Source organism: Rattus rattus, chromosome 6 (genome assembly GCF_011064425.1).
Source record: "Rattus rattus isolate New Zealand chromosome 6, Rrattus_CSIRO_v1, whole genome shotgun sequence".
NCBI classification, from domain to species: domain Eukaryota; kingdom Metazoa; phylum Chordata; class Mammalia; order Rodentia; family Muridae; genus Rattus; species Rattus rattus.
The window spans coordinates 23,057,995-23,084,947 of NC_046159.1; the positions used below are offsets into that span (position 1 = coordinate 23,057,995).

The 26,953-nt window shown below is 51.1% G+C and overlaps 4 protein-coding genes and 1 long non-coding RNA gene across 8 annotated transcripts; 2 read left to right on the top strand and 3 right to left on the bottom strand.

Annotated features, from left to right (window-relative positions):
• Window positions 1–173: 173 nt before the first annotated feature.
• Window positions 174–22,216, bottom strand: LOC116903277. The gene is made up of 3 exons (XR_004388265.1): window positions 22,153–22,216; window positions 7,949–7,953; window positions 174–200 (listed from the first exon to the last, which is right to left on the bottom strand). It is a non-coding gene; the product is annotated as an uncharacterized LOC116903277 (long non-coding RNA).
• Cdca3 (cell division cycle associated 3) lies at window positions 383–3,559 on the bottom strand. Its single transcript, XM_032905696.1, has 6 exons — window positions 3,522–3,559; window positions 3,138–3,285; window positions 2,484–2,610; window positions 1,523–1,837; window positions 1,297–1,397; window positions 383–969 (listed from the first exon to the last, which is right to left on the bottom strand). The coding sequence occupies exons 2-6, from the start codon at window positions 3,255–3,257 to the stop codon at window positions 814–816; spliced, it is 819 nt and encodes a 272-aa protein (XP_032761587.1). The 5' UTR covers window positions 3,258–3,285; window positions 3,522–3,559; the 3' UTR covers window positions 383–813.
• Window positions 4,333–19,271, top strand: Usp5 (ubiquitin specific peptidase 5). 2 transcript variants are annotated; one of them, XM_032905694.1, is made up of 20 exons: window positions 4,333–4,516; window positions 7,161–7,286; window positions 8,692–8,758; window positions 8,884–9,017; window positions 9,168–9,313; window positions 9,569–9,753; window positions 10,323–10,417; window positions 11,347–11,540; window positions 12,072–12,143; window positions 12,436–12,523; window positions 12,632–12,757; window positions 13,459–13,612; window positions 13,881–14,055; window positions 14,594–14,682; window positions 15,546–15,737; window positions 16,200–16,343; window positions 16,422–16,567; window positions 16,744–16,897; window positions 17,152–17,236; window positions 18,626–19,271. In XM_032905694.1, the coding sequence occupies exons 1-20, from the start codon at window positions 4,406–4,408 to the stop codon at window positions 18,717–18,719; spliced, it is 2,577 nt and encodes an 858-aa protein (XP_032761585.1). In that variant the 5' UTR covers window positions 4,333–4,405; the 3' UTR covers window positions 18,720–19,271. The 2 variants fall into 2 exon arrangements, with proteins under 2 accessions (XP_032761585.1, XP_032761586.1); XM_032905695.1 differs by having other exon boundaries at window positions 15,546–15,668.
• Tpi1 (triosephosphate isomerase 1) lies at window positions 19,988–23,498 on the top strand. The gene is made up of 7 exons (XM_032905689.1): window positions 19,988–20,228; window positions 21,317–21,440; window positions 21,544–21,628; window positions 21,705–21,837; window positions 22,249–22,334; window positions 22,596–22,683; window positions 22,808–23,498. Exons 1-7 carry the CDS (start codon window positions 20,003–20,005, stop codon window positions 22,924–22,926), a joined length of 861 nt encoding a protein of 286 aa, XP_032761580.1. The 5' UTR covers window positions 19,988–20,002; the 3' UTR covers window positions 22,927–23,498.
• A 92-nt stretch (window positions 23,499–23,590) lies between these two features.
• Spsb2 (splA/ryanodine receptor domain and SOCS box containing 2) lies at window positions 23,591–26,007 on the bottom strand. 3 transcript variants are annotated; one of them, XM_032905692.1, is made up of 3 exons: window positions 25,402–26,007; window positions 24,210–24,952; window positions 23,591–23,941 (listed from the first exon to the last, which is right to left on the bottom strand). In XM_032905692.1, exons 2-3 carry the CDS (start codon window positions 24,871–24,873, stop codon window positions 23,811–23,813), a joined length of 795 nt encoding a protein of 264 aa, XP_032761583.1. In that variant the 5' UTR covers window positions 24,874–24,952; window positions 25,402–26,007; the 3' UTR covers window positions 23,591–23,810. The 3 variants fall into 3 exon arrangements, with proteins under 3 accessions (XP_032761583.1, XP_032761581.1, XP_032761584.1); XM_032905690.1 differs by lacking the exon at window positions 25,402–26,007 and adding an exon at window positions 25,147–25,309; XM_032905693.1 differs by lacking the exon at window positions 25,402–26,007 and adding an exon at window positions 25,225–25,297.
• Between the last annotated feature and the right edge of the window lie 946 nt (window positions 26,008–26,953).

Genomic DNA, 26,953 nt, shown 5'->3' on the forward strand with positions numbered 1-26,953 from the left:
TAGTCAGAAAAACTGCCCTAACAACAGTTTACGGAGGTGAAGTGAAAAGAGAGACTGGCCCTCTACAGGCCCATCAAAGGATGAGGCAAGTGGTAAGAGATTCAAGGGGAACCAGACTCAGTAACAGAGTACTCACCTAACAGGAGCAAAAACTCTGGGTTCAATTTCCAGCAACACACACACACACACACACACACACACTCACACTCAGGCAAGACAGGGGAGGAGAAGACATTAAAAATATATAATCACCAGGATCTAGTGACAACCTCACAGACATGCCATATTCAATATGATGACCAAAGCTGAGATCTCAGCCTGAGCAGCTGGGTACACTATATTCCCTTATCCATAAGGACAGGGAATAGGCAATGAAAATAGCTTTTAGGGGAAGATCACGAATTTTATTTTAGGGGAACTAACGTTGAGCATTTATGTGGAGAGAAGAACCTGAAAATTACAAGCAGGTAAGCAATAGCTAAACCCAGACAAAAGGGGAAGAGGAGAGGAGGGCCAAGGCCAGAGCCTTGGGGACATCAAAACTTAAGCAACATAAAGGAGGTTCAGAAGTGGCAGGAGAGATACCTATCCAGGTCTCATAGGCTCCCAGAATGCCATCCTACATTCTATACACAGAAGACTCTGCACAGCTTTGTTCTAACGTCTTAAAACATCACGTAAAATCATCTACTTTAATATACAGGAAACACACGAACATAAAAGAATAGTGTCCAAATACCAGAGTTGGCAGCCTGAGTGGAATCAGAAAACAGGACTTTCCTCGGTGCTCTTGGGGAAGAATCCAGCAGAGACCTAGCTCTCCATCAAAGCAAAATGCTGATTCTCCTTGTCATGGTCCTCGTTTTGCTCCCATGCTCCACCTCCAGCTTTCAGAAACCTTCCAGTTCCAAGAATGACTCCTTCCTTTAGGTCCTTAACATTTTCACTTAGGGCAGAAGGCCGCTTACCCTGCAAAAGGCGTTTATATGAGCTGAGAGGCCAGAGGGAGTCTGTCAGGGAGAGGCAAGGAACGGGAAAACCAGCCTCCCACTTTAATGAGGGATACTTTTTTTTAAAAAAAAAGATTGATTTATATATATGAACGCTCTATTTGCATGTATGCCTGCAAGACAAAAGGCATCAGATCCCTTATAGATGGCTGTGAGCCACTATGTGGGTGCTGGGAATTGAACCCCAGTCCTTTGGAAGAGCAGCCAGTGCTCTTAACTGCTGAGCCATTTCTCCAGCCCATAATGATACATACTTGGTGACAATTCTCACCCCCTCTTCCTTTACCTGTCGTAGTGTCAAGGTCCCAGGGGAGTTGTCATCCTGCAGGATGGTGAGAGGGGACCTCCCTAGAACCTTGTTTGTCTTCCGTCTACTGCGCTTAGAACCTATGGGAAGAAAGGTTTTGTTAAAGCAAGGACTCAAAGTTTAGGGCTTACAGTTTGCTCTTCCTCCATTAGCCCAGGATCTGACTGTAGCTTCTCTCCCTCCATCTTGCTCTTCAGTTTTGTACCTGAGGACTGGGGAGTCTCTGGGTCTCTGGAGGGCTTGTCTGAGGTCTGGCCAGAAACCATGGTTTCTGTGAATTGTTTTGCTTCCTCCTTGGCAAACACCTGTTTGGAATTGAGTTCAGTCTGGCTCCAAGGCAGCAACTGGTCCTCAAGGGATACCTGGGGATCCGGATCCGGAGGCAGGTCCAGTTCAGAAGATAAAGGGGTTTCCTGGGGCAGACCAGGCACTGGAGAGGAAATCGATTCGGACACTTCTGTCTCGGACACTTCGGTCTCGAACACTTCGCTCAGCTCTTTCACCAGTGGGCACTGAGAGTCTGAGGAAAGATGGGAGAGAAGCTGTATGTAGCTTCCCAAGGAGGGAAAAAGCGGAGGGAGCATCAGGGCTCCTGGTCAGGGGGAAGGGGGGGACCGGGAGAGTGAACGCAGGCTGGAAAGAAGCGATACAGAGAGGACCCACATAAGCGCTGGGTGGCGTCCCAGCCAGGCTAGGGCCTTGCGTGGTGGTACATGTGTGCAAGTCTAACACTCCCAGTACTAAAGTAGGGTTGCCTCCAGTCCCAGGCCAGCCTGGGCTACAGTGGGAGACCTTGACTTAAAAAGAAAAAAGGAAATGATAGAAACACCAGATTAGTGGATGAAGGAGCCAAACCTGATGGCCTACGTTGGAACCCAAGAAGCTCCATGGTAGAAGGAGAGAACCGATTCCCCATTCCCTGACCTTCACATGTGAACTGTGCCAGGTGTGTGCCCTCCCTCCCCCACACACAAAATCGATGTAAGAAAATGTTTTTAAGTGAGAAAGGTCCAATACAGGAGGATAGAGCCCCTGGCACGCTTAAGACCTTTGGTCCAAACCCCAGAACAACAAAAACCAAACAAACCCAGGAAAACAAAAATGGTCGTGATAGCTCCCTAGAATAGGTGTCAGTTTCACAGGTATCCCCTGAGCCTGTCACTTGCCTGGACCACTGATCTTCATGGGTGTCCGCGCAATGCCAAGAGTAGGAGAGCGGGGATCTGGGTCTTGCGCCTGTTTGAGACTGTTCAGCTGTTCTGCAGGTGGGTTTGGCTGTGGCGAGCTCTCCACCTGTCAATGCCATAGGTTAAGACTAAATCTGGGCCCTCACCTTTATCCTCTCCCCTTATTCCCAGCCAGACCTGTGATTGCCCATGCAGCCTGCCTAATGCAGATTAAAGAATTCAGAAAGTGGCCAGGCATGGTAATGGCACATGCCTTTTATCTCAGTACTTGGGAGACCGAGACAGGAGGATCTCTACAAGTTTGAGGTCAGCCTGGTCTACATAGTGACAGGGCTACACAGTGAGACCCTGTCTCTCAAAAAAAAAAAAAAAAAAAAAGGGCATAAAGTCAGCTAATGAAAAATGAGATCACGAATTCATGAATTTGAAAGGAGGGATATATGGAAGGGTTTGGAGGAAGAGAAAGGCAGAAATGAGGAGATCATATTAGAACCTCAAAAAATAATAAAAGAGAGAGAGATGGAGAAAGTAAGATTCCAGTGGCAGTGGGAATGAGGATTCATGTAAATAAGCTAGGCAGAGGCCCAGGAATCCATACAGCTTCCTTGCATTCCCCACCCCAGCCCAGTATACCTGAATAGGAGTGCGCTGGATGCCAGCACTAGGTGAACGAGGGTCTGCCACCCGAGACACATGCTTGTTGCGTGGCAGAGGCCGTGCTGGAGTGCCTGAGACGCTCTGAGTAGAACCCATCTCCACTAGGGCTGGGGATGGGGCCCGGCTGTGCAGACGCAGAGGAAGGAACGTCCATCAGAAAAGACTCGGGTCTCGGAGCTTACTGCTTCCGTGTCGAACCTCTGACCCCGGACCCACCCGATCTTCCCAGTTTCCAGCAGAGGAACCTCCGGGTCGCTAGCCCAGAGACCTCGGCGGGGATAATAAGTGGAGCTTTTTAATGGAGCGTTCAGGTCTGCGGGAGCCTTCGAATTTAACCACTAATCCACTCACATCACTTACCGGGCCCCAGCTCGACCTCCGGGCAAACACCAGCTCGACAAACAACTCCCAAAGCCCTGAGTTTCAAACTTCCCGCCACGCCCCCTGCCCTCACCCTATTGGCTGAACCGAAGCAAACTCTCATAGGCCAGTTGTGGAAAACGCGCTCTCCAGAGCAGAAAGCCATTGGTCTGAAGGATGTCTATCATGACGTTTGGCCAATGGCTGGGGACTAGCTTGCCCTCCGGTTGGTGTCTCGGTGAGCTGGGGATTTTTGTTTAGTATGGGCCTGACAGCGGTCAACTTGATGGGTGCCACTCAGCTTTTCTGTTTTATTAAACAAAATAGAATGAATTACTACAATGCACAAAACCAGCTGGAGGCGGAGTTACTGTGGTTTGTCTAAAGCGAGACAGCCATCCTTATTGGTTGACGGAGTTACCACACATCTCTCAAAGTCGGCCTCATTACTACTGCTTTTCAAATACCAAGAAGACAAGTGCTTCTCTGCTTTCCGATTGGACAAGTCCTTGGAAAAGATTCAGTAATCAATGGGTTTAGACAACTGACAGTTTCTGCTCTACACGTAAGGCATTCTTCTAGAGTCCTTGAATCACAGCACCTGCAGCTCAGAGCCCTCCTCCCTGGCGCCTCCACAGGAGCACTTGCCCTGGAAGAACAGGATTGGTCCTTTCGACCATCAGTTGTACCGGCAGCGCTTTTTATTGGCATTAAGGGCAGAGGGCGGAGCGCCAGGAGGCAGGCTCAGTCCAACTGCCGATCTCGCGCGTCTTGCATTTAGCGCATGCGCATAGTGAGTCGCGCTCATTGGACGCGGCTGCGGTGTGGGGGGGGTACTAGGTACAGTGGGAGCTGCCGTGTGAGGAGGAGCTGCTGCCGGTGTCATGGCGGAGCTAAGTGAGGAGGCGCTGCTGTCAGTGTTACCGACGATCCGTGTCCCCAAGGCGGGAGACCGGGTCCACAAAGACGAGTGTGCTTTCTCTTTCGACACGCCGGTAAGCCCATTCCCCACGCGCTCGGCGACCACGACTTCCATCGCCCTGGTCATTCGGCCAGGCCTGCAAACCTTGGGCTACCGCCTCCTTGCGATGCACCCTGGGACTTGTAGTTTTCTCCGTATCTTTCGGCTTTTGCTTTTCATTATCTGTAGCTGTAGTATGACTACTACTCCCGGAAGCTACGGCTCTCGCCTTGCCCATACCTGGTCTCGTGAAGCATTATGGACATTGTAGTTGTCGATGTCCCATGTTACCATTCTAAGCTCGAATTGGAATCCGATCGGCGAACTACATCCCCCAAGCGACTCCCGAAAAAAATCCTTAGAGGTGGCCTTGCACGTTGCGCTGGGCTCTCCGGGTTTTGTAGTTTCATGTGGGAGTAGGGGCGACTCCCCACTGTTCTGGGCAAGGGTTGAGGTTGGGAAGGTATGTATCCTGAAGCTTCTAATCTGGAAGAGGATGCCAATGTGTAAAGAAGTCCGATTTAATGAAACATTGAGTTAAATAGCCTCCACTCGTGGTTAATTTGGACAGGGAATGAGGAGGTGGGTCATTGGTCAAGAAGAGGAAAAACACCCAGCGGAGAGCCCTAGTCGTTTTTCCTTTGAAGTGAACTATAGCCGCGACCCATCCCTTTTCACAGGTTGCCGAGACAACCCCTCTTTCAAGTAGTCCTAGAAAGGGTTTCTTTGGAGGATGCTAAGGCCCCTTTCTCATCTTGCTCCCACTCTTGTCTAGTTAGATAAAGCCTCCACCCACACCGAGCTTCACGTTTTACAGGCTCCACCTTGTGCCTCCCTTCCTGCTGTTCTGCCTTCCTGTGTCATCTTCAGCTGGAGACAAGCCTCCAGGCCCGAACTGAAAGGGCTGCAGTTTGGTTGGGATCCGCCCCCTATCGCCCCTCCCCTCTAGCGGTTGTTGGGCCCTGCCCAGAGCGTTCAGCCAGACCAGCTCATGGCCTGAAAACTGCAAGTCAGACTGGAAAGGCTTCATTAATGCATCCCCAGTGCTGAGTATAGCAGCATGATGTGATGCCCACTTCAGGACCAGTCCTGTGATTTGTGGTTTGTTCGGTTTGCTGGGCTTCGATCAAAGCCCCAGATAATAATGCTCTGCTTCTCTGAAGTAAAGGAGGATTGCTGGTCAGGGTTTTCTGTCTGCTCTGAAGCTAGCACCTTTTATTTTCCTCTGAAGAGTTACTTGAGTGTGCCCACCTTCTTCCCAGGAGGGAAGACAAAACACTTGTTGTTGTCTCTTCTTACTTCTCTATGTGACTGAAAAATAATGTTTCATTTGTTTGTTTTGGAATTTTTTCCAACGCCTTTCCTTTTTCATCCTGAGCCTACTTGATGTAGTAACAAACTGAAGCTCGTCAGATCATCTTCTGATTCTTTTTATGGAAAAAAGAGAGTGTAACTAAGCTTTGTTGCGAGAAATGCGTTATTAATGAACACTGCAGTCTACACTAGTCTAGGGAGTGATGTAGTGCAATTTACTGGTCCACTAACTGCCTTAGATACTGTCCTGTTGTTACTATCACAGTGGAGAAAATTTCAAGGCCTCTAAGACTTACATTCCAGGAAGAGGATGCCTATTGCTCAAAGCCTTGGATCTGAGATAAGATTCTTCTCCAGCTCCCTCTCTCGCTTTCTCTAGCACTCTTACAACAGCACCCACACTTAAAAAACGCACTGGAAGACTGGTTTAGTTTTACAGGAGCCTGTCCTTCCCTCCTCAGCCTGATTCAGGATGGGTACTAATCTTCTCTGTTCTTCTTGAATTTTATGTTGTTGGCTCTCTCAGCAAGTTGCAAGATTGTTCATAAAGGATATCTCAAAGGGGTGTGGTGGCAACAAACCTGTGATCCCAGCCAGGCCACGGAGGCTGAAACAGAACAAAAGTTTAGGTCATCCTGGGCTACATAGTGAGTTCCAGGCCAGCCCAAGTTACAGGAGAAGATCCTTTCTCAAAAGTAAACAAATGAAAGTAAATAAAAAGGGATAGCTTTTCGATTGCAGGTTGATTTGAGTGGGGCTCTTATAGGGGAGAGGGATCAGGCAGGCGGTGGCTCGTGGCTGTAAAATGATGGACTCCATGGCCTAAACTAGCTTCAGGTTTAGCTGAGAGCCCCAAACAAGGTATTTTCCCCTAAAGCCAGGGTTTTCCTCTGGTAGAGAGTGTGACAAAGGAGAGGTGTGGCCACTGTCCTGCTTGTTGCCATCTCTGCCCCTGTGATCTGGGAGGTTTTCTGAGTTACAGACATTAGGTAGGGTTTGTCTGACTGGTGACCGTTTGCAAGTGTGGGTCTTTTCTCTCCCACCTCTTCTAAATGTAATAGCTGATAGTGGGAACACCTTTCCTTTCTGGATCTCCTGAGCCAATGAAGAGGGGAAGGAGGTCAACCTCCACTCAGAATGGGTATGTGAGGGGTGTTGCTCAGCTGCTTCCTGAGCTTGGTGGCTGTTTCAAATTCTGGATAGGGAAGACCTTCAGCCATATAATTCCGTGTCCCCGAAAGCTACGTAAGTTGCTAAGAGCTGCCAGTGTTAGGAAACAAATGCTTTCTGACTCTTGATCCTTGGTTTCCCCACATGTACAAGCTCACCCTTCTTGTGTTCCCCTCTTTGCTTGTGCTCTGCAGGAATCTGAGGGTGGCCTTTATATCTGCATGAACACATTCCTGGGATTTGGGAAACAGTATGTGGAGAGACATTTCAACAAGACAGGCCAGCGTGTCTACCTGCACCTTCGGAGGACCCGGCGACCGGTAGGCATAGTGGCTAGGGTGTGGGCTGGGAACACCCAGACTCATTCCACTAGGTGTCTGTTTTGAGTTAGGGTTCTCTTAGTTAGGGTTATTGCTGTGGTGAAACACCATGACCAAAAACAAGTTGGGAGAATGGGCTGACACTGTATTTGGTTTACACTTCTACACCATAATCCATCATTGAAGGAACTTAGGACAGGAACTCAAGGAGGGCAGGAACCTGGAGGCAAGAGCTGAAGCAGAGGCCATGGAGGGGTTCTGCTTACTGGCTGGCTCAACCTTACAGAACCAAGGACTACCAGCCTAGGGATGGCACTCACATTAGGCTGGGCCCTTCCACACCAGGCATTAAGAAAATGCCCTACAGCCGTGATTCTAATGATGTGACCACAACAGTTCTCATGTAGTGATGACCCCTGTCTTAGTTAGGGTCTTATTGCTGTGAACAGACACCAGGGCTAATGTAAGTTTTATAAAGGACAACATTTAATTGGGGCTCGCTTACAGGTTCAGAGGTTCAGTCCATTATCAGTAAGGCAGGAGCATGGCAGCATTCAGGCAGGCATGGTGCAGGAGGAGCTGAGTTCTACATCTTCAGCCTCAGGCAGCTAGGAGGAGGGTCTCCAAGCCCACCCCCACAGTGACACTTCCTCCAACAAGACCACACCTTCTAGTAGTACCACACCCTGGGCCAAGCATATGCAAATCATCACAACCCCCAACCATAAAATTATTACTTTTTAAAGATTTATTTATTTATTATATATAAGTATACTGTTGCTGTCTTCAGACACACCAGAAGAGGGCATCAGATCCCATTACAGATGGTTGTGGGCCACCATGTGGTTGCTGGGATTTGAACTCAGAGCCTCTGGAAGAGCAGTCAGTGCTCTTAACCACTGAGCCATCTCTCCAGCCCCCATAAAATTATTTTTGTTACTACTTGATAAGTATAATTTTGCTACTGATATGAATTGTAATGCAAATATCCGATAGGTGATCCCTGTGGGGATACAAAGCACGGGCTGAGAACTGCTGCCCTACAGGCTTGCTACAGCTGGAACTTATGGAGTTGTTCAGCTGAGGCTCCCTCCTCCCTGCTAACGCTAGCTGTGTTAAGTTGACATAAAACTAGCCAGCAGCCCTCTAACTCTGTATTGTCCTTTGCTTTCCTGTCACACTCTCATTTGTGTCACTGAAATCTGTTGATCAGCCTCCTTGCGTTGTGCAGTTCACCAGCTTTTCCCCTCACCTCCCTTTTTCCTTCTGTCCCTGAGGCTTATTGCTGGTCCTGACCCTTTACTGAGTAGCCTGGAACTCTTAGAGCTCCTGCTTCTGTCTCCCAAATGCTAGGACAAAGTCGTGTGCCATCATGCCCGGCCCTCTGAACCTCTTTTCATTTCAGAAAGAAGAGGACTCCAGCGCAGGCACTGGAGACCCACCTCGGAAGAAGCCCACCCGGCTGGCCATTGGTGAGCTATCTGCCGGGACAGCCCTGAGCCTGATCGGTGGCCTCAGAACTCCAGGGGGACAAACTGGAGAGACGATGACAAATGGTAGCTGCCCTACTTTCTTCCTTATTCTCTGCCCTACCCAGGTGTTGAAGGTGGGTTTGACCTCACCGAGGACAAGTTTGAATATGATGAGGACGTGAAGATTGTCATTTTGCCAGATTACCTGGAGATCGCTCGGGATGGGTTGGGGGGGCTTCCCGACATTGTCAGAGATCGGGTATGCATATCTTACCACCCTTCTAGAGATTCTAGGGCAGGAGGGGCTGCTGTAGTCGTGGCTTGGACAGTACTAACAGAACAGGAGACACGGGTGACAAGGGTGAGTGGGGCAGAGGCGGGGTCCTGGCTGACCTTTCAGTTCTCGTAGGTGACCAGTGCAGTGGAAGCCCTACTTTCGGCCGATTCAGCCTCTCGGAAGCAGGAGGTACAGGCTTGGGATGGGGAAGTCCGTCAGGTGTCTAAGCATGCCTTCAACCTCAAGCAGCTGGACAACCCTGCTCGGATCCCTCCCTGGTGAGACCTGGCTCCTCTTGTCATGGGGTACCATCACTAAAGGGGGGGTAAAGAGGCCATCTCTGTCTGGGAGCTGGTAAGAGAGGGGGTAGGGAGCAAGCCCAGAAGGAAGATATGGGGGAGATGAACAGTGTAGGGGACGCAGAAGAGAGAAGATGGGCTGTTGGACTGACAGGGGCCTGGAGACTCCCCTCTCGTTGCCACTCCCATAGACCCCAACCCACAATTGAGCTAATTTTCTTCTCCCTGGGCTAGTGGCTGGAAGTGCTCCAAGTGTGACATGAGAGAGAACCTGTGGCTCAACCTGACAGATGGCTCCATCCTCTGTGGCCGACGCTACTTTGATGGCAGTGGGGGCAACAACCATGCTGTGGAGCACTACAGGGAGACTGGCTACCCCTTAGCTGTTAAGCTGGGCACCATCACACCCGATGGAGCTGGTACTCTCCTGCCCCTCCCCATTACTGTGTTCCAGTTACTCATTTCATAGGACACAAATAACCTAGATGCGTTCCCGATATAACGAAAGACTTTCACAGATCCTAGCCATCATTATGTGCTGCGACTGTCTTTCCAGACCCATCCTGCTGGCTAGCTAATGGTGCAGGGGTACAATCAGAACCAGAATTGAACTGGGTGTGTGTGGGATTGCACTAGTGCACATCTGCTATCCCAGAACTTAGGAGTGGAGGCAGGGGGATCGAAAGGTGAAGGTTTTCTTCAACTATATAACGAATTTGAGGTCAGCCTGGACTATGTGAGACCTATCACCAGAAACCAAGAGGAAAAGAATAAACCCCTGCATATACACCCAACACATACATGTGTTAAAAAAGAAACTCACAATTCCTTATCCTGTTTGACCCTGTTTCCTCTGACAATCAGTTCAAGTGAGCCAGGAGGCTGATCCTGCTGGCCGTCTCTCTGTCCTCTGGGCAGGAGGTAGAGTTCGTAGATAGGCCAGTACAAGCTATCTGTCCCCTGCCACACTGTCTGCCTTTTCCTCTAGATGTGTACTCTTACGACGAGGATGACATGGTCCTGGACCCTAGCCTGGCAGAGCACCTGTCTCACTTTGGCATCGACATGCTGAAGATGCAGAAGGTGAGGGAGGACCTCGCCCCACACTAGCTTCAGATTCTCATTCCTGCCTCTGCGGCTGTTCTGGGCCTGAAGCTGAGGTAACCCAGGCCCCAAGGTATATGAATTTCTCTTTAAGAGATTGCTATAGTCATTTAGTCATTCAGTGAATACTACCAGATATTGGTTCTATGCCGATCACCATGTAAATAAAATAGGCATGGTCATCCGGGCAGTGTTGTACACACCTTTAATCCTAGCACTTGGGAGGCAGAAGCAGGAGGATCTTTAAGTTCAAGACCAGCTTGGGGGTTGGGGATTTAGCTCAGTGGTAGAGTGCTTGCCTAGCAAGCACAAGGCCCTGGGTTCGGTCCCCAGCTCTGGAAAAAAAAAAAGAAAAAGAAAATCTACCCTCAAGACCAGCTTGGTCTACAGAGAGAGTTCCAGGACAGCCAGGCTACACAGAGAAACCCTGTCTCAGGAGGAAAAAAAGATAGGTACAGTTCTGGCTTTCATAGGCTTAGTGTAGGATATGGCAGGTCCTAGTCATGTTCCCAAATAAATGACTTATTTGTAAACTACTGACAAGTAGTATGAGAGGGGATGAAAGTATGGGACTACCGTAGTGTACAGCAGAGGCCCTGGCCTGCCTAGGGGACCAGGGATGCTTCTCTGATGAGTGTTCTTCAGTAATAATCTAAAGGTGAGTAGAATGACTTCAACGTGGGAAAGGACATTCTGGGTAGGAGGAGCTTGGTCATTTGCCTGCTAATTCAAGCAGAGTCTTGGATTAGGATGACTCCCAGTTCAGAGCTTAGAGACTACATGATATTTAATATGCCCAGACCCCTAATTCCATAAATCCTGGGCGGGCTATATCTGGTCTTGCCCTAGGCTCTGGGAAACTTCAGGATATAGCCTCTTGCCCAGTCTTAAGTCCCCCTTTCCTGCAGACGGACAAGACAATGACTGAGCTGGAGATAGACATGAACCAGCGGATTGGTGAGTGGGAGCTGATCCAGGAGTCAGGCGTGCCACTCAAGCCTCTCTTCGGGCCTGGGTACACGGGCATCCGGAACCTGGGTAACAGCTGCTACCTCAACTCCGTGGTCCAGGTGCTCTTCAGCATCCCTGACTTTCAGAGGAAGTGAGTGGTCCCTTGTCTTTCCTACTGACCTGTGCGGTGTACCTGTGCAACCCAAGTAGGGTTTAGTTTAGCACACTTTTGCCATGAGAATGGAGGAGAATGGAGGAGAGGGCTGAGAATTGTTAGTTGGCTGAGACCAAATACTTTCTAACATGGTGGCTCCTCTTTTGATTGGCAGTCTTTGTATACTGTCCTTCAGCTGTCCTCGGTGTCTGTGCCTGCTCTCATCCTTAGAATAGCACTGTTCTTCCACGGCAGGCGCGCTAGGAAGGAAGCGTTCTAGAGCTGCCCTAGCACACCCTTCCCTGTAATAGAGCCAAGAAGAGCAGAAGAGGACGAGTTGTGTTGGTTCTGACCCTGGGCTGCCTTCCCGTGTTCTTGCCTCTGGCTGGGCACACCGCATGCTGTCTTCAGTTGAGAAGGGAGGTAGACAGGTGGCTCCAGAGATGTGTGCTCTAGGGGAAGTGTGCTCATGTGGTTGGTAGATGGTTTATCCTTCTGTTCTCCTGCTACTCTTCTTTTGCCTCTTAGGTATGTGGATAAATTGGAGAAGATCTTCCAGAATGCCCCAACGGACCCTACCCAAGACTTCAGCACCCAGGTGTACGTAGTCCACAAAGGCTGTTGAGAGCCTCACAGCTTTCTACCCTTCTACACCCTGATCTCCTCAGGCGGGCATGAGTAGAGACCCTGAACAGTTAGAAGCTGCGGACTGCCTCTTATGCTGACTTCCTGTGCAGCCTAAAGTGTTTCCATCTCTACAAAGCCACACACAGATTTTTAAGAGTTGTCTAAGTTGGGTCATGAGCAAGATTGAAAGAAAGAGAAAAAGATGCATGCAGCTTCCAGAATCATCAGTTGACTAGCTAAACAGTTTTCTTGGGTATTACCACAGGGCGAAGCTGGGGCACGGCCTTCTCTCTGGAGAATATTCTAAGCCAGCACTGGAGTCAGGTGATGGGGAGCAGGTACCAGAACAAAAGGTGAGTCTAGGGATCTATCCTTTTCAGACTGTAGAATTATACAGAGAAACTAAGATCTAGGAGGTATCTGAATGGTGCCTACTGAATCTCTGTCCTGGCTCTGCCTAGGAAGTTCAAGATGGCATTGCCCCTCGGATGTTCAAGGCCCTTATTGGCAAGGGCCACCCTGAGTTCTCCACTAACCGGCAGCAGGATGCTCAGGAATTCTTCCTACATCTTATCAACATGGTGGAGGTAAGGATGGGGCAGTGTCAGGAAGCCACTCCCGTTTGCATCCACTTGTTTCTTCTCCCCACACTCAGCCCTGTAATTTAGAGTGTGTTTTCACTCAGCCTGTTGTGTGCACAGTAGTTGCACTCAAAAGAAATAATCAAGACAAGGGATAATCTTTACCTGTGATTCCTACTTGTAGGAAACCCAATTAAGGTTATAACAGCAGAAATATTAAGAGGGCTGAGAGGTAGGGCACAGAGGTAGAGCACTTGGCCAGCAAGCATGAGTCTCTGGGTTCATCCCAACAGGAGGGTACTTAGCACTTCTGTAGAAAGATACAGGTAGGGGCTGGAGAGACGGGTCAGCAGTTAAGAGCACTGGCTATTCTTCCAGAGGTCCCAGGAACCTCATGGTGGCTCACAACCATCTGTAATAGGATCTGATGCCCTCTTCTGGCAGATGGATGCATGTGCATATGCAGCACAGCACTCATACTTTAAGTAAATAAAATTTAGGAAAAAGAAAGAAAAAGATACAGTGGCCAGAAGTGAGGTCTGAGGGTGGTTAATTAGGGAAGGCTTCTACTTGGTCTTACATCCCTGTCTTCCTGAGTGGCATCTCCCAATCCACTGCCATCCCCTGCTGATTCCCTAATAAAAATTTTTGAGCCTCAATTTGTTCCCTGGCTGCCCAGACCTTCCTATCCTGCCTGTTTCCCATAGAGGAATTGCCGGAGTTCTGAAAATCCAAATGAAGTGTTCCGCTTCTTGGTGGAAGAGAAGATCAAGTGCCTGGCCACAGAGAAGGTTAAGTACACTCAGCGAGTTGACTACATCATGCAGTTGCCTGTGCCCATGGATGCAGCCCTTAACAAAGGTAGCTCGCTCTGCTCACTCAACAAGGCCTTGGTGTGAGTGGAAGCCCAGATCTGAAGCCGGACCACAGTGGGGCTGGAGTTAATCCCTCCTGTAGCTTGTTAGCACTGGGACAGGAGGCAAGGTACACGAGACACACATGTCACATGGACTTTGCGGGGGTTGGAGGGGTAGGGAAATGGGAATAGCTTAGGGCGCAAGGCCAGCCGGCGAAGTTGAGCAGAGAACAAGGGACGTCCCCTAAGACTACACCGCCTGTTTTTCTCCAGAGGAGCTTCTAGAGTATGAAGAGAAGAAGCGGCAAGCGGAAGAGGAGAAAGTAGCACTGCCAGAGCTGGTTCGGGCCCAGGTGCCCTTCAGCTCCTGCCTGGAAGCCTATGGGGCCCCCGAGCAGGTGGATGACTTCTGGAGTACAGCTCTACAGGCGAAGTCGGTTGCTGTCAAGTATGTCCTTTGGCCTGGGTTTCAGCTGCTGTCTTGGTGGGGTAATCACCAAAGACATTCTGCCTCTTGACTGTTTGCTCATCCTTTTGGTAGAGATCTCAAGATTATCAAGCCCTGGGCCTCAGGGCTGGGTTTGTCCCTGAGGGTACCAGGAGGCTGTGGTGGGGCAGATGGGAAATGATTCCATCTCTTACCTTATCCTCTCCCGACACTCTTATAGTACAAGCTCTTTTTTCCAGTATGGCCAGCCTCTACGTCATGCTATAGCCCAGGCACTTAGTGTCACCTGAAGGCAAATCTGGCTTCTAGAAAACAGTAGGCCTCTGGCATGGTTTTGAGACCTAAAGAGGTGCTTCAGTTTTAGGGAGCAAGTCCTCAGCACAATGCCGCTCCGGCCAATCAAATCTTTGCTTCTGCAGCTCCTTGTTGTACCCCCTGATCTCTACCCAGGCAAGAGGAGAAGGGAATATCTCAGAGACACCAAGACCAGTGTAGAGAAAGGAGAGCTCTGGGGTGCCAGCACATTTTCTCTCTCCAGGACTACACGGTTTGCCTCCTTCCCTGACTACCTGGTCATCCAGATCAAGAAGTTCACCTTTGGCTTAGACTGGGTGCCCAAGAAGCTGGGTATGCTGTTCGGGATGAGGGTGGTGATATAGAAAGTCCTAGAAAGGGGCTGGAGAGATGGCTTAGCAGTTAAGAGCACTGACCCGCGCTCTTACAGAGGTCCTGAGTTCAATTCCCAGCACCCACAAGGTGGCTCAAAACCATTGGTAATGGGGAATCCAATGCCCCTAGACAGGGTACTCATATAAATCTTTAAAAAAAAAAAGTCTTAGTAAAAGATAGTTTTAACATGTATCAACTAGTGTTCCTCAGATTTTTCTCTGAAAAGGGAAGCATTTTGTATATGTTTCAAAATGTATCTAGTTTGAAAAGATACTGATTAAAACTTCTTTGAGTTTTTCCTAGTTTTGAGACAGAGTCTCACTGTGTAGCCCTGGCTGGCCTGGAAGTCGCAGTGTAAATCGGGTTGGCCTCATACAGAGGCCTCGCTTGCCTCTGCCTCTCAAGTGCTGGGATCGAAGGCATGTGCCACGATACCTGGCTAAAACTATCTTGATAGTCATGACTGATTATATTGTTACAATTTTTCTAGTTGATGACAGTGCTTTTAATTGGGTTAATCTTGAAGCAGGTCTTACAGGTCCCTGGCTCTAACCTGGCACTCTTGATTTGTCTTGGTTTTGTCAAGGAGGAAACTGAGCCCTTGAGAAGTATAAGGCACTCTGACCGTAGGGGCCCCTTGCCTGTCTATCACTCGTGGTAGATAATAGGTCCCCTGACTCCTGCCCTTGCGCAGGTTTCCCATGGTTGGAACTATTCAGAGCAGATCTAAAGCATGCCACAGGAGCTTGACGGTCTACTGTGCTTTTGCAGGTTAGCATCAGGAAGCTGCCGAAGTGACCTTTTCACCGTTCCAATTGCAGATGTGTCCATTGAGATGCCAGAGGAGCTAGATATTTCCCAGCTGAGGGGCACAGGGCTACAGCCCGGAGAGGAGGAGCTGCCTGACATTGCCCCACCCCTGGTCACTCCGGATGAGCCCAAAGGTAGCCTTGGTTTCTATGGCAACGAAGACGAAGACTCCTTCTGCTCCCCTCACTTCTCCTCTCCGACATGTTAGTGATTCTTCTTCCTGCCTGTCTCTCTCCCTTGCTGATGGGGGAGGGCTTCTCTGTATTCCTTCCTTCCCTTCCTTTGTTTCTCCTGTCCTCCCTTCCAAACTCCCTGTGTACCCTTGTTGGATGTGAAGACTGGCTGAAACACTCCCATCTGCATTCTTAATGTGGATGTCGGTAGCACGGGCTAATGGCCTCTGTATCTTTGTTACTTCCTTGGTTTGGGTGGGGCAGGGGAAGGGGAATGAGCTCCACAAATGGCAGAAAACTGATCAACTTTGGGATACCAGGCTCACAGTTTGCTTGTGGCTATTTTAGTTGTGGTATGAAATGCTTGTCTAGGAAAGAGAAAAGCACATGTGGGGTGATTGGGAGAAGGCTAGAGGCTTGGCATGGGGTTGGAGGAGGTGAAGAAACCAATGGAAACAGTAGCAGGAAGTCATCGCTCCAATTCTACCACAGCGCCCATGCTGGACGAGTCCGTCGTCATACAGTTGGTGGAGATGGGCTTCCCTATGGACGCCTGCCGGAAAGCCGTGTACTATACAGGGAACAGTGGTGCTGAAGCAGCCATGAACTGGGTCATGTCACACATGGATGACCCAGGTAGGCACAGGCAGGGGGGAGCGGGGTGGGGCGGGACCTCTACACATCCCCAAACACTCATCCCTTCCTCATCCCCAGATTTTGCCAATCCCCTCATCCTGCCTGGCTCCAGTGGGCCTGGCTCCACAAGTGCAGCAGCCGATCCCCCACCAGAGGACTGCGTGGCCACCATTGTCTCCATGGGCTTCTCACGGGACCAGGCCCTGAAAGCTCTACGGGCCACGGTATGTGCTGCCCCATGGGACGGAGCCACAAGTGGGACAGGGTGGGAGTAAGGTTACATGAACGCCTTTTGGTTAACGGTACCAAACCCAGTACAGTATGGCTGAAGCTGGCAGCTCTTGATGTGTGCGTGCCTGACTGACTCCTGAGGAAAAGTAACACTTCCCTCCTCTCCAAGAACAATAGCTTAGAGCGGGCTGTGGACTGGATCTTCAGTCACATTGATGACCTAGATGCAGAAGCTGCTATGGACATCTCAGAGGGACGCTCAGCTGCCGACTCCATCTCTGAGTCTGTACCAGTGGGACCTAAAGTCCGGGATGGTCCTGGAAGTGAGTGTCACCAAGACTCATGGTGGACCTGGGGCTGTCTCCTGTCAGCCCCTTGTTCTAGTCTGTGCGTTTCTCAGGCTGAGGGCTCAGGAGCTCTGTCTCTCTGATGGGTCTCGTGAGGGTGGAATTCAAGGAGCTGAGGCACCCTTTGCTCACGTTCCCCGAAACTCTAGTTTTGAGTTTGAGCTGTTAAATACGGTTGGTCACCCAGGAGTCTGTTTTCTCCCCTGCGTTGTCTCTCTCTTCTTCTCCAGAGTATCAGCTCTTTGCCTTCATTAGTCACATGGGCACGTCTACTATGTGTGGTCACTATGTCTGCCATATCAAGAAGGAAGGCAGGTAAGGGCGGGGCTAGCCGTGTGCTCCGTAAGTGAAGCGGAGCTGCTGGGAATTGGGAGGGCAACCTGGAAGCCCCTGCAATGTTCGTGGGAGAAGTCAGATTTAAAAAAAGTCTCCTCACAGGGACAGACAACCTGCATCCCAGGGCCAAATCTGTCTGCTTCTGTAGACCAAGTGTTACTGTCCACAGTCGTCCACTCGTTTATGGATTGCCTGTGGCAGCAGTGAAGTTAAATAATCAGGCAAAGACTAATTACCCAATGAAACGGCGGTCAGTGACTGTTCTAGGGCTTCAGTAAAGACCAGGGAGCCAGTAGTCGAAGCTCATCTTTGGCTACATGGGGAATGAGTTTTAAGTGATCCCGTGCTCTGTGAAACCCTGACTCCAAAGGGACTGGGCTGGGCTATAGAGATATTTATTGGCTGAGAATACTTGCCACTCTTTGCAGAAGACCTAGGTTCCGTTTCCAGTACCCACATGAAGGCTGACGACCATCCATAACTACTTCAGGGGTCTGGCACCTTCTGGCCTTTATGGGAACCTATGGGTGTGCGCGTGTGTGTACACGCACACACACACTTTAAAAACAAATCCTGTTTAAAATAAGGATAGAAGATAGTGGTCTCTCCGGCTGCCCCGGCTTCACAGGAATGAATGGAAGATGAGTGAGTGTAAAATGCAGTCTAGGCTGACAAGACTCCAGTGAGGCAAGGCACCTGCTGCCAGTCCTGACAGCCTGAGTTGGATTCCCAGAACCAGAAAACTTCCCTGTGATCTCTGCACACACCGTGGTTCAAGTGGTTATTAGTGCAAAATAATTAAAAATTTTGAAAATACATGCTGGACATGGTGGCACACAACTTTAATCCCGGCATGGGGGAAGCAGTGGCGGGTGGATATACGAGCTTGAGGTTAGCTGGGTCTACAGAGGGAGCCAGGACTACACAGAGAAACCCTGTCCTCAAAAACAAAAAATAGGGGGTTGGGGATTTAGCTCAGTGGTAGAGCGCTTGCCTAGGAGGCGCAAGGCCCTGGGTTCAGTTCCCAGCTCCGGAAAAAAAAAATAATAAAATAAAAATAAACAAAATATAACCTGGCTGGATGTAGTCATACACACATGTAATCCCCACGTTGGGCAGGCAGAAGTAGCCAGATCTCTGAGTGTGTGGCCAGCCTGGATTACATAGGGTTCCAGGCCACCCAGTCTCTAGATGAGCATCTGAGTACATCAGATGGGGAAATGAGATTTGGAAGCCCCAGTTAGACTGCTAGCTGCATGGTGGACTGGGGATCCTTCCCAGGAGCTCCCCAAGGCCACGACTGAGATGGGTGTGACGCGGTGTGGAGCCCACTCTGTCATCCTTCTCTGCCCTTTCCTCATTTCCCAGATGGGTGATCTACAATGACCAGAAAGTGTGTGCCTCGGAAAAGCCGCCCAAGGACCTGGGCTACATCTACTTCTACCAGAGAGTGCTCAGCTAAGAGCCTGCCCTCAACCTCACCACTTCAGGCAGGGCAGACCATCTGGCATGAGGGATGGACGGGCTGAGGGACGGACTTCATCCCCCTGCTCTGTACCCTTTTTCTTTTTGTCCCCAGCAGCAGGAGAGAGCTGGAGGCCATAGGAGAATGGCCAAAGAGGAGGGGTGGTCATTAGACTTGGGGACAGAGCAGGGATGGGACAGGAAGGGGCCAACTGCCTGTCCACCATGGGACCTTGTTGCTTCCTTCCCTGCCCCTTGAATCCACAGTGCTCTGCTTCTCTGTGATGGCCCAGCCCCTGCCGTGGGGAGGGGTCTTACCTGTGTGTGCGTGGATGTGGCTTTATGCATCTCTCCAGGGGAGGGAGCGACTGTGCCTCCCCTCCCCTTCTGTGTTTGCTCCCGTGTGGTGAGGCAAAGGAGGCTATGAGGGAAATAGGACTCTCCCCACACCCTTTGCCCTTCTGCCTCAGCCTCCCTTCTGTCTTTACGGTCCTCTGGAAAATGCCAAAATACATGATGTGATTAAAGTACGATGACTGACTGCTTTTCAGTTTTTTGGGGGAGACTTACTTGTTTTGGGGAGGATCTCTGGAAGGGGCGGGTTCGGAGAGGCCCAACTGGGGTCCTTTGCCCTGCCAGGCAATTCCCGTCTCTAGTTCTAGAAATGCTCAGAAAACTGAGTTGGGGGATGGGAAATAAAGTGAAAATGCAGAAGAGTGCCCCCACCCCCGACCATGCACTTGATCTAGCCCCATTGTTTCTGGGCAAGTGGAGCAGGGGTGGGCAGTCCCTACTGTTACCAGCTGGATATACGGGCCGCAGCCTCACTCCCCTCCCCCACACACTAGTATCCCACTCGGCTCCATTTGGCCAAGGCTTGACAAGAGCTGCAAGGACCCCATAATCACCAGCCACGTTTGTGAAACACTTGGGCCCCTTCTTTGTGATTGCCGGAAGGGCTCCTCAAATGGCTTTGTTCTGTGCTGTGAGATAATGGGGCGCTTTCGGAGTTGGAAAGGTGCCCTCAAACCCAGGGTCCAAGGCCCTGTTGCTGCCAGCTCCACGGGAAATGCCCTTTGGCTTTCTGAAATCGCAAAAAGTTTGTTTCCCTGAGCGCGAGGCTCGACATCTCAACTGTCGAACCACCAAGGTGGGACGTTTGAGCCCCCGGAAACCCCTAGAACATTGCTACAAGAAAGGAGAAACGTCAGAATATAGAAACACCGGGAGGTGGAGAGGCGGACCGAGGGGAAGGCGGAGCAGCAAGGGGCCGGTCTAACCATGGAGGAGGGCGGGGAAAAGGAGGAGTTCTGCTTCACAGCGATCTATATAAGTGGCCGGTGGCCGGATCCGTGCGTTTGTTCTGACCTTCAGAGAGTTGATCCTTGTGCAATGGCGCCTTCCAGGAAGTTCTTCGTCGGGGGCAACTGGAAGATGAACGGGAGGAAGAAATGCCTGGGAGAACTCATCTGCACTCTGAACGCAGCCAAGCTGCCGGCAGACACCGGTGAGCTCCGTTTAGAAGAGGCGGCGGGGCGTGGGGGTGAGGGTCGGGCGTGGCACCACCTGCTCAGTGTCTGAGTGGACCTAGATGGTGGCCTAGGGACAAGGGTCATTTGATGTCCGGGCAGCACAGAGATTCGCTGAGGAGAAAAGACATTTAAATGCTGCCCTGGGCCTGTGGGGCCCAAAAGGGGTTCTTGGGGTGGGGGCAGGGTATAAAGAAGGTTGCCCTTGGGAGTAGACGGGAGCTGCACCAGCTAGGGTTTAGGGTCAAGAAGAAGAACCAGTGTCCGGTTGGATAATCAAGGGAAATGGCACGTGTCCCCCAGATTGTGAGGGAGGAAGCTGAGCTTGCGCGGGCTCTCAGCTACCTGCCCCCTCGGCCTCTGGCTCCGTGCGTCTCTGCACGTAGCCCGAAACTCCTCCCCGCGGCGCCGCATGCTTCGGCCTCTGAGCTGGGGGCTTTCACATCCCTACCCTCCACAGCATGGGCCACTCCTGCCTTCCACCTTGGGCACTGAGTAGATGCCATACATGCTGAGCCGTTAGGGAATGAAAAAAAAAAAATCCTTACAGCTCTTCTCAGACTGGGAAATGGGAAAACACTAGGTCTCTGCGGACTAGTCAATTCCCTGCTGCTCAGGACACCACCCTCCATCCTTCTACCTACCTAAATCAGAGAACCTTGAGAATGACCTAAGTGTATCTGATCATTTATTTCCCAAATACAAACTCCCTCGGTTGACCTCTTCTCCTTATGCTAAAAATCCTTACCGGGATAGATATGTGGGGATGGGCTATTTTAGAAAGGGGGTTACCCCTGGAGAATGCTGAGTCTGAGAGATGCCCATTCCCAGAATAGCCTGAGGAAATTAGAGCCACAGCTGTTAAAAGAGCAGAGGGCAGAGTAAGGGCCGTGGCCTATCAGAGGCGTTAGGAAGGCTCTGGTATTGGTAACAGGCCCAGCCTGGGCTGTGTAGTGGATAAAGGTCAACTTTCTGGACTGAAAAAAACCAAGGAAAGTAGAACCAGGGAAGTGAATGCGGGACTGTGAGCCTGACGACTGAGGGCTTTCTCTGATCTCATTCTCAGAGGTGGTTTGTGCACCGCCAACCGCCTACATCGACTTCGTCAGGCAGAAGCTGGATCCCAAAATTGCTGTGGCTGCACAGAACTGCTACAAAGTGCCCAATGGGGCCTTCACTGGGGAAATCAGGTGAGAAGGGGCAGAGAGGGATGTAGAGGGAAAAACCTTCCTTGCAGGCTTCTTGCTGAACCTCGGAGTTTATCTGGTTTGTTTGTTTGTTTGTTTGTTTTAGTCCTGGCATGATCAAAGACTTAGGAGCTACCTGGGTGGTGCTGGGACACTCTGAAAGAAGACACATCTTTGGGGAATCAGACGAGGTCAGTAAACAGGAGGGGAGACGGGGTTTACTTTAATCCTAGGAAGGTATCTTACCTAGTATTTGTTCTTCAACAGTTGATTGGGCAGAAAGTGAACCATGCCCAATCCGAGGGACTCGGAGTGATCGCCTGCATTGGGGAGAAGTTAGACGAAAGGGAAGCTGGCATCACTGAGAAGGTTGTTTTTGAGCAAACCAAGGCCATCGCAGGTATCTCTGAAGATATGGATCACTGAGTCTAGCTAAGGCCACAGAGACGGGGTGGGGCGGTCAAAAGCCCCGCAGGCTGCCCCCGGGGAAAGAGGGTGGGTGACCTGCATGGTTCTTGTCACTTCTGTTCCTACAGAAGGCTCAAACCCCGCCTTTGAAAGCCACCTGGGGCTGGTGAAATGGCTCTGTGGGTGAGCCTGAGGACCTACCTGACTTTGATTCTTCCAAAGCTATGTGGCAGGAGAGAACCAGCTTCTGCAAGTCGTCCTCTGGTCTCATATGTGTACCATGGCTTGTGTATACACACACACAGACAACTTGGTTTTTAAAAAGGGAGGGAGAGCTTGGCAGGTCAGCTCCCTCCTGTTTACTCTGCCCTCTGCCCTCTGCCCTCTGCCCTCTGCCCTGCAGATAATGTGAAGGACTGGTGCAAGGTGGTCCTGGCCTATGAACCGGTATGGGCCATTGGGACTGGCAAGACTGCAACCCCTCAACAGGTAACTCCCCAGGGGCCCTACTTTAGCCTATCACTTTAATAGACAGTTATGGAGCCCATTCAAAGGGCCAAGCCCCTTTAGAGTCAGGGAGCCCCAGACTCACCAAAGCGAGTGACTTTGCCAAAGGCATTCATTCTGAGCCTGGGGGGACGGGAGCCTTGCTCATCCCGACCTTTCTGGAAACCGAACTCTATATAAGAACCAGTGGTTTTTACTCCTTGTGGCAGGAAGGATCTTTCTTACTCTACCTCCTCCTTCTAGGCCCAGGAAGTACACGAGAAGCTCCGGGGATGGCTGAAATGCAACATCTGTGAGGGGGTGGCTCAATGCACTCGGATCATTTATGGAGGTGAGTGGCTTTGTCTCCCCCCAAGGTGGAAACGAGCTAATACGGGCTGAAGCTGCCTTGCACAGAGAGGTGGGGCTTAAGTGTTCTAACCGTAGCCCTGACCATCCTCTTGCTCCTGTTACAGGTTCTGTGACTGGAGCGAATTGCAAAGAGCTGGCATGCCAGCCTGATGTGGATGGCTTCCTCGTGGGCGGTGCATCTCTCAAGCCTGAATTCGTGGACATCATCAATGCCAAACAATGATCACTGCTCATCCCCCTACCTTCCTGCGTAGCCTGGACCAGGTTGCCCAGAAGTTTAGTAACTGCTCCCGCCAGTCACATGCTTCTGATAACATCATCAACTCCATCTTGTGACCTAATCCATACTGTACCTTCCTGAGCCTCTTACCTCCCCATAATAGTTGGGACCAGGCCAATCCCTTTACCACTTACAATGGGTAAAATCAAATATGTCACCAAGATGGCTTCCTGAGGAGGGGAAGGAGTAGAACTGGCTGTCCCTTTGGGCCCTAATGGGTGAAAACGGCCTTCCATTGGTTTGGGATGGAAACTCACAGCTGGACCACAGGAAGTAGGCTTCTTGTCACTTTGGCCTGTCACTTAGATGGCCTTGGCTCTAGCTTCACTCCCAAGCCCTACTGGATGTGTGATGCAGAGATTCAGAGTCTTCGGGTCTGAATTTCAGTGTACTTTAAGGCCAAGATCCTCTTAACTCTTAGAGGCCTGGGATATCCCCTCCCCCGCAGTGCCGAAGCCCTTGTATTGTGTTTGTGAACCATCCTACGTATAAGGGAAATAAACACCTGGGCCTAAGCATATGGTTTGTCATAATTTAAGACAGTGAGGGGGCTTTAGCCTCAGGGTGGGGGCAAGTGGAATGTAAAAAGAACCAATAATGAAACACGTTCTGTGACAATATATCTCTTTTTTTTTTTTTTACTTCAAAAACCTTTTGTCCAAGGCTGCCATAGCCTATAGTATCATTTCTATGTCTTGTTCCTGTGAAAAGGGGTAGTGAAGGGGTCCAGCCTCCTTCCCTCAGCTCCAGCTTTTAAGTTGTCTAGGCCAGCAGCGCGCCTCCACCTGTCCCCACGGTAGGGTGCCAGCACACCCTGTGCCACAGGGTCATTTGTAGAGTAGATAGCGTTTCATGGCAGGGGGCAATGGCAGACTGGATATTTGACCCAGCCGGGTGTCCCCCAGAGCATGGCGCACACACAGGCGGCTCAGGTGCAGAAGGGATTGTGGTTCCTCCGCTGAGAGAGAGAAGGAAGACAGGGTAAGCAAGCAACTCCCGCCAGACATCCTCAAACTGCGCAGGTTCCCTTCTTCCTCTCTCCACCTCCACCCTAGCTAAGGGAGACCCAAAAGCTCTGAATTTCTGGAAGTGAAGCTAGAGCCAAGGCCACCTAAGTGACATGAAGCCCATTTCCTGTGGTCCGACCATGAGTTTCCACCCCAACCCATTGCCAAAAGTGGTATCCTCCCTGCCCCCCCCCCCCCCACACCTAGTCCAGATCTCACCTCTTCTTTCGCCCAGGTAGCGGATGCGGACCTGGCACTGTCCCCAAACAGCACTTACAGAGGGATAAAGGGTCCTCCCCTTCAGTCCACGGAAGGCTGGTCCCAGGTACGTGCCCCCAATAGAGTAGCCCAGAGTTCCCTCCTCCATGTCCAGAACCACCAACAGTCTCTCTGGCACCACTAGCTGCTCACCCTGAGGTCCGGCTGGGTACTGGGGGGCCTCAAGGCCCTTACTCTGATGATACAATTTTCCCCTCCCAATATCCCAGCCCCAGGACTCGCTGTTGCTGCCCAAAAGCGCCGCATAGTGGTCAGCCTGCAGCGGGGCGAGGGCGGTGGCCACGCCCACCACGGCGTGTGTTCCCCTTTGCTCCAGGGGCCAGCTGATCTCCCAGGCATGCAGGCCTCTCGAATAGCCCCTCTTCCCCCGGACTCCATCAGTGCTCTGGGCCACAGGGCGCCGCTCAAAGCACAGTCCCCCTTCCTTGACATCGATGTTCTCGGAGCAATCCTTGGGGTTCCAGCCGTGGTGTCGTTGGGCCCCTAGGTCAGGAGGGGGTGCGGACAGGAGCTCCTCCAAGCCCTCGGGAGGAGATAAGTCAGAGTACAGAGCGTGCGAGCTAGGGGTGCTGCTGCTGCCCCTTGCCAGGGCCGTCTGGCCCATGAGGTGAGCAGCTGAAGAACTTCTCAAAACAGGCTTGTTGGGGCGTCTGTCTTTTGAAAGTTGAGCTCCGGATCGTCCCCTGGAGTGGCGTGGAGAAAGAAAGGACTGTTAGGCGTAGCATCTTTCCCTGAGGCTCCCATCCGTTCACCCGTGTATGCGAACCAGCCTCGTCTTCCCTTGGTCCCCCAACCCGCCCAGGCCCATCACTTTCACCCCATCTGCGTCGCGCCTTTCCCCCCAAGTTTTTCACGACTTTTCTCCCTCAGACCTTACCGTGGACCGTCCCCTTGAGGTCTCTAAGGCCCGGCCCCTATCCCGCACCTCACTGGGCTCCCCCTACCCCTCAGAGACCTCAGTGGAAGCACAGATAGGGAAGGGTGGAAGCGCCCCTGACCAGCAACCGCTTCCGGCTCCAGCGGGGCCGCAGGACGCCCGCCTGCGCTCCGCCCCTGGGCTCTGGAGACGATTAACCCTATCGTCACCTCCCGGACCACGCCCGCCACATCATTTCCCGTCCTGGGAACCCACCGTCTGCAAAGAATTCAGGCAAGGAGTGTGTGATGACTTCAAATGTGGACAAGCGCTCATGCTTTGTGGGGCACACTCTGGGTGGGTAATCTCTTGTCCCTCCCAGGACTCCCAGCAGTTTATTTTTCCGAAGCCACCTGACAGCTGCGTGCCCCGCCCTCCCCCCATCCCAGCCTAGAATTAACCCTTTGATGACGTCACCGCCTTGGATTCTGCGTGTGTGGAGCCTTCTCCACTGGAGACCTTTGCGCTGCCTGAGCAAGTCGATCCTGAGATTAGGAAAAGGCCTTCACACCCTTCCTGACCTACTGCTCCCGTTCAGGAGAACATAGGGATTGAGATTGTTCCCTGCCTGTCTCCCTATGTGGCTGAAGGGGTAACCATTCATCCTCCTGCTTCAGCCTCCTGAGTAATGGGACTACTAGGGGCACGTTGTCTAGAGGATGTGTGCTTTGAGGGTTAGTTCTGAGTGAAGTTAGACTACTATCTGCGTTATCATGGAGAGATTGTCATTGAAGTTTGACCTCCTTGGATGTCTACTGATAACAGTTTAAAAATCACATAATGCTACCAGTAAGTTAAACTGTGTGTGTGTGTGTGTGTGTGTGTGTGTGTGTGTGTGTGTGAGAGTGTGTGTGTGAGAGAGAGAGAGAGAGAGAGAGAGAGAGAGAGAGGTGGGGAGAGCAGAGAGGGCCTAGAACTCCCTCTGTAGACTAGGTTGAACTCACACTGATCAGCCTGCCTCTGCCTCCTGAGTGTTGGCATTAAAGGTGTGTACCCTGTGCCCAGCCTAATTTTAACGTTGTTGCTGTAGTTATTGTTGTTTGGATGGGTTTCAAATGGTCTCTTGTAGCCCATCCTAGGACAGAAATGGCTCTGTAGGCAAGAGCTGGCCTTGAATTCCTGTTCCTCTTAGCTCTACTTTCAAATGCTAGGATTATAAAGATATGAGTCACACCCAGCTAATTTTAACTTTTTAAAATCCTGATGCGAGCCTGCTGCAAGGGCTCGGCAGTAAGAGCACTGGCTGCTCTTGTGGAGGCCCCAGTTCAGGTTCTCTCAGCCACATGGAAGCTCGAAGACGTCCGTGAGTTCCAGTCCCGGGGGTGTTAACGATTTCTTCCGAACTCCACACGAATGTGATGGCATGGATACACTGTGCGTGTCTAGTCTTGCGTCAACTTGACCCACAAACTAGAGTTCTTAGAGCCGCCTGAAAGGAAGGAAGGAACCTTAATTGAGAAAATGCCACCATAAGGTCTGGCTGTAAGGCATTTTCTTGGTGGGGGGTGGGGGTAGCTCATTGTGGGTGGTGCCATCTCTGGGCAGGTGGTCCTGAGTTCTATAAGAAAGCAGGCCGACCCTGGGTTCGGTCCCCAGCTCCGAAGAAAAGAAAAGCAGGCTGAGCGAGCCATGGTTGTAACTATCAGCCTTAGTTCAGTAAGCCAGCTTTTCTTCCTGATTTTTTATTTCCCCTTTTGGTTGGTTTTCAAGATAGGATTTCTCTGTGTAGCCCTGGCTGTCCTGAAACTTGCTCTGTAGACCAGGCTGG

What these genes read in the sequence shown, in the direction of transcription:
- Spsb2 (XM_032905692.1), bottom strand. Translation starts at nt 24,873, where the DNA reads ATGGGCCAGACGGCCCTGGCAAGGGGCAGCAGCAGCACCCCTAGCTCG. An exon ending in CTACCTGGGCGAAAGAAGAG is followed by an intron (nt 23,942 to 24,209) that starts GTGAGATCTGGA and finishes TCTCTCTCTCAG; the next exon opens with CGGAGGAACCACAATCCCTT.
- Tpi1 (XM_032905689.1), top strand. Translation starts at nt 20,003, where the DNA reads ATGGAGGAGGGCGGGGAAAAGGAGGAGTTCTGCTTCACAGCGATCTAT. An exon ending in GCCTTCACTGGGGAAATCAG is followed by an intron (nt 21,441 to 21,543) that starts GTGAGAAGGGGC and finishes TGTTTGTTTTAG; the next exon opens with TCCTGGCATGATCAAAGACT. An exon ending in GCAAACCAAGGCCATCGCAG is followed by an intron (nt 21,838 to 22,248) that starts GTATCTCTGAAG and finishes TCTGCCCTGCAG; the next exon opens with ATAATGTGAAGGACTGGTGC.
- Cdca3 (XM_032905696.1), bottom strand. Translation starts at nt 3,257, where the DNA reads ATGGGTTCTACTCAGAGCGTCTCAGGCACTCCAGCACGGCCTCTGCCA. An exon ending in TCCAGCGCACTCCTATTCAG is followed by an intron (nt 2,611 to 3,137) that starts GTATACTGGGCT and finishes TGGCATTGACAG; the next exon opens with GTGGAGAGCTCGCCACAGCC. An exon ending in GGACCTTGACACTACGACAG is followed by an intron (nt 970 to 1,296) that starts GTAAAGGAAGAG and finishes CGCCTTTTGCAG; the next exon opens with GGTAAGCGGCCTTCTGCCCT.
- Usp5 (XM_032905694.1), top strand. Translation starts at nt 4,406, where the DNA reads ATGGCGGAGCTAAGTGAGGAGGCGCTGCTGTCAGTGTTACCGACGATC. An exon ending in CCGACATTGTCAGAGATCGG is followed by an intron (nt 9,018 to 9,167) that starts GTATGCATATCT and finishes CAGTTCTCGTAG; the next exon opens with GTGACCAGTGCAGTGGAAGC. An exon ending in AGCAGGTACCAGAACAAAAG is followed by an intron (nt 12,524 to 12,631) that starts GTGAGTCTAGGG and finishes GGCTCTGCCTAG; the next exon opens with GAAGTTCAAGATGGCATTGC.